Raw genomic sequence first — 5137 nt, 5'->3', positions numbered from 1 at the left:
GGATCACTGGTTTAATGATGCACCATTTGGTGTAATCACTACCATTCCGCGTTAGTTTTCAGAGATACTTTTGTCAGATATATATTTCCAAACGATTATTCTTAACATAGCATCCTCGCGCTGAGGGAATTGGAAGAAAACTACGGCAGAGTTTTGAAAAACGATATACCCAACCGCTGTTCATCCTCAGCAAACATAAAGGAAAAAAAAAGTCCTTTTTTCCGGATTTTAACCAGGCCCCAGGAAGCTCCAGGGCGGTAAACAAATACTACAATCCTTCGTCTTACCAACTGTGCTATCGTTGCTTGGCACAAAAACATGATGCAATTAACTAGACTTTGACAACGTTCACATAATTGCGAATTACTCAGCCATGAATAATTCAATCCCAAAACAAAATAAATAGTTTTAAAGTCAATTATGTAGGGATCATGTCGGCTAAATGCTCAAGCTAGAAAGCATATTTGTTTAATTACAGAGCATGTATAGGAACGCTATATCGGAGAATGTATGGGCACGTTCACATAACTGCGAATTTCTCAGCTATAAATGATTCAATCCGAAACCAGAATGATAGATTTAATACCAGTCATGTAGGAATACTTTTCACCAAATATCAGAAGAAAAGTTCTCATATTGCAGCTATACGAATTATTTAATTGTTTAATTAATTAATTAGTTTTATTTATTTTATATCTTGACTGTGTGATTAGATTACAAGTTTATTCCAAGGTTTGTAATAGTTTTTTTTCGCCTGGTGATCAGTTACTAATTCCCATGATTGTATGACTCGCGTACTGATATTTTTGACAAAAAAAATGCTCATCTCTCTTCAGCCACTGTATTTAAGCATCACTCAAGAGTTACAGAGCGGTTTTCAATTGAGTGTCGTAAAACCAAAACCAAACCAATTACTTACCAATTAGACTGCTCACTGAGCCAATCTCAAACCGTAGTAAAACCAAAACCAAAACCAAAGTAATTGTCTAATTACTTTCGACACTCCTGCAATTGAAAACCGCTCTACTAATAATATCATTATGATTCCTTTTCGGTTTCTTCACAACAGAAGTTTTTTACGATTCCCCTTACCCTATCTCTGATTTCCTTCATCCTCCAATAGTAAAGCAAGGGATTAACAAGCGAGAAAGAAAAAACGATTATCGCGCAAGCATTCCTGGAGGCCCTCGCTAATTTAGTGCTGAAATAGCCCATAATATTAATTACTGCAAGATTGCACAGATAGGGAACGTAACTCAGTAAAAGTATTGCAAGAATATAAAAAATTGTGAAAACAGACTTTTTGTATTTATCGATGTCAATGGCGTTTCGATTTGCTTGTATTTGACTTTGATGGTGACGTATGATTCGAAAAACTTTGAAATAAGAGAAGCCAGTGATAAAAAAACAAAGTGCTGCCCCCGAAAAGAAGATAACAGTAAGTGCACTGAAATATTCGTTTGTATAATACCAGTGGTATATGTGACAAGCATTCAACACAATAACAAAAACTGTAGACATGATATAAATAATAACGACTCGACGCACTGTAAGAAGAGATCTTCGACTCATATGCAGCCATCTCTCTACAGCCATTATTGTGATGACGATGACTGTTAGGGAGCAAAGACAGTATCCCACGAACTGGAGGATAACACCAGCAATGCAGAACATCGTAATGTTTCCTGTTACATCCGCCCATTGGTACACTGCAAAAAATGGTTGAGTTAGTAACCCAGTGCAAAAGTCAGTGAAGGCCAAACCAGCAAGAAGGACATAAGATGGAGTCCTGAGAGACGGGGTCTTCCAAATTGCTGCCAAAATGAAAGCATTTGTTGCCACTATCATCGGTGCCAGAAGTGAGGAGATAACACAGGTTGTAAGGGTTGCCTGATAGTAAACTGAGGTGCTTTCACTGGCGTTAAAAATGGTTAAAAAGGAACACCAGCTGTCTGGTAACCGCGAAGAATTGAAGGCCATTGCTTGCTTTGACCTTTCAAACCGTTTCTCGGCGAATGTTGGGCAATGAAGTTTCTCTTTTCTAACAGTGACTTTGGGATCGTTGTTGCGTATTTTCTAACTCTCACTCATTCGCGACCATTGCTTGAAAACGGGCTATCGTGTGATACTCAGTTCGCACATTAAAGACTGCATTTGGCGTGGGTGGGTATGAGAAGTAACATGTTTGCTGTTGCAAATTGAGCCAATTCATACCAACAAAATAAAACAAACAACGTCAAGCACCTTTTGGGCGGTTTTATTCATAAGTCGACCGTAGTGTTTGTTTCATTGTTCTCGTTTAATTAGTTCGCATCAATTTGCAGGGGTTTTAAGGTGTACATAATTCGATTTAGGGAAACAAATATATACATTCTTTATTTTCTTCCATAGGAACATTTGGCAATTGTTTTATTTTAGGCTCAGATCAGTAGAATCGAAAAACAGCTGACTGGTGTCAAACTGTGCAACAAAGACAGCGTTTTAGAAGACAGAAATTAATTACTTTTGGACACTCTAGGTTTAGTTCTTTACTTGGTTTTAAGAGTCAGTGTCAGTAGATATCGGATATGATCATCAAAATCGCGGACACAGACAAAGAATCGATTTCGTTCATACTTTCTGTATTGATAGACCCTTGTGCAAAAGTAAACAAAACAAGGTTAGTTTTTTCTAATATTCCTTTTTTTGAGAGTAGCTAAATAAAAACCGTTGAAATTATCGAAATTCTGTCATGTTCATGGCTTGTCAGCGTAGGTCGAAAATTAACTTTGAATTTTCCTTTGCAATAACATTGACGACATGAAAAGCAGATGTTCTCTTGTTATAAAGGTTTTATGAATTTTTTTCTCGAAGACGCCTTGCGGTTGTTTTGTAATAGCTCTGTGGTACCCTAAAACAACTGTCAAAAAACGCTTGTCGGTAAGCGAAGAAAAACCCAATAGCTATATTGCAGATATAGTTTATAGATAGACGTTCACAGATAAACTTGCAATTTCTTTGGGACACTTCTAAGCTTTGCGGTAACCCTTGTTTGAATTTTGCTTATTTTCGAGATTTGCTATAATTATAACTAAGCTGACCATCAAGAAATAATTGATCGCATGTCGAAAAGTGCATCAGAAATTAAAATCATGATGATTAGCTAAATTAAGATGAGACTTGGTTTCTGTCTTATCTAGAAAATTAATTAAATTGGAGGTAAAACTTAAGCAGTTTTCTGCTTGTTTACATGAGAACTGTCAATTTGTTTATACAAGATATTTAGTGGCTACTGTAGCATGAAGTTGCGTTTTGCTGATATCTTCGGTTTCGGTTGCAAATCTCCTTTCTGCGCAGTTCAGTTGTTGGTTTTAATTCAGTTTCAGAATATACAATTGCGAAAACTGCTCTCCACGACAAACACTGCTCAAATAAACAATAGTGTGTGCTCTTTTCATGTTTATCTTTTGTATTCATATATAGATTTAACTATTTTAAACTTCCTTCATAGCGTAGAAATAGCGTTTTTCCTCTTCTTTTTTTCTTCTTGTATGTGCATTTGTGCTTCAGTTTTCTTGCTGACCTGTATTTTATTTCTCTTTAATGCTGATGTTAACTGGCTGCCTGGCTCTGCTACCCCCTATGATTATTCCAGGCAGCTAGTACTCTAATTTTCACTTTTAATATTTTCATTGAACATTGTAATTTTTCAGCAAGACTGAGTACAAAAAAAGATTGATTGATTGATTGATTGATTGATTGATTGATTGATTGATTGATTGCAGTGTGTGAAACAACCTGTGTAAATATAATGTATCCTTCGGCAGATTATCGGCAAGCTTCTCCAAAGACCAGTATTACTATAGCAGGTGGAATTTCGCTGATTTAACCCTTATTTATATCTAGAAAAGCGGGATATATCCAAGTTTTATTAATTTAGTTATGTCTGCAACGTTTATCTGAAAGTACTCGTATACTAGATTACTACTCTAGTAACAGCATTTTTTTCTGATCCGTTTTCATGACTCTGTGAAGCGTAAATATATAACCTTTCAATTTCCTTTGCGAACATTCTCAGGAAACTATCTCTTATTATTTCGTAATTACCCTATTTAATATTACTCTTCTGCTTTCCAATTTCCTCTGCGGGTCGGCTATATGACATGACGAAACTATGCTAAGATCGAGGAAGTCTTAAGCATAATCGTTGACAGACTGGTAATATTAAAATGCAAAATATCTCACACACGTATGAACGCTAAATCAGCTCTCGCAGAAAAATCCATCGTATCAGGATTCTCAGGGGTATCTCTTGTGAGTACCCCTCTGCGATGAAGTTCCCGCTTTCGCTTAGAGTTTTCTTGCTGTAATACAGAGTCTACTATTGGGTAGACTACTTGCAAATGAGGGGCTGGCACAGGTAACGCAAGCCTCGTTTGATCATTAACATTTCCAGGAAAGTTTGGCAGCCCCGCTTGCGAGTAAGTCGGTAGATTAAGCGCTCTCCCTTCTTTTCTCTCTCGCATTAACACCATTTCTTTATCCTTCCTTTCTCGCTCGAATGCGTTCTTATATAAGTCCACTTCACGGGTAAGTGTCGATATGAGCTCTTGGCAGTCAGTGATTTGATCAGCAAGAGCGGAAACTCTAGTCTCCGTTTGCGTTTGCCTGTTGAGAAGCACTCAGCAATGTGTTTAACAATTCATACGCGAGAATTGAAAAGTGTCAGCACAAAAGGAAAGATAAAAAATGAATCGCAAAGAGACGTTAGCCTAGAAATAAACGTGATGTCGAACGCGCTGACAGCATTAAAAGGCTCATGTTTTACATTTTTTTCATTTCCGCGAGTTTTCGGGCGGAGTAAATTGAAAATTCAAATCAGTCGCTTGTGGTGCAGCTTCTTCCTCTGGAATGACTCCACCTACACCCTCTCACAGGCTCTACAGTGTTCCTGTGCGACTGAACACTGATTTTTCCTTACAGCTATGCACTATGAACGTTTTTGACTGTTAAGGTGGCTCTATATAGTATTTCACAAAACTTTGGATATTACATATGCATAAATAACTTCTCCCTTGGCAAATGTTTACAACATAGCACCCGGTAGAAGGTCAATAATAAAAACCTACAGCCTTAGACTACGTATGGAAGATACTTT

At 37.2% G+C, this 5137-nt stretch overlaps 1 protein-coding gene across 1 annotated transcript; it reads right to left on the bottom strand.

Annotated features, from left to right (window-relative positions):
• Positions 1-896: 896 nt before the first annotated feature.
• On the bottom strand, positions 897-1980 carry LOC145480554 (uncharacterized). The gene has a single exon (XM_081458791.1). The coding sequence runs from the start codon at positions 1978-1980 to the stop codon at positions 1039-1041; it is 942 nt and encodes a 313-aa protein (XP_081314917.1). The 3' UTR covers positions 897-1038.
• Between the last annotated feature and the right edge of the window lie 3157 nt (positions 1981-5137).

Source organism: Orbicella franksi, chromosome 3 (assembly GCF_964199315.1).
Source record: "Orbicella franksi chromosome 3, jaOrbFran1.1, whole genome shotgun sequence".
Classification (NCBI taxonomy): Eukaryota; Metazoa; Cnidaria; class Anthozoa; order Scleractinia; family Merulinidae; genus Orbicella; species Orbicella franksi.
The sequence above is the reverse complement of the archived record's forward strand: the minus strand, read 5'-3'. Positions and strand labels throughout refer to the sequence as shown.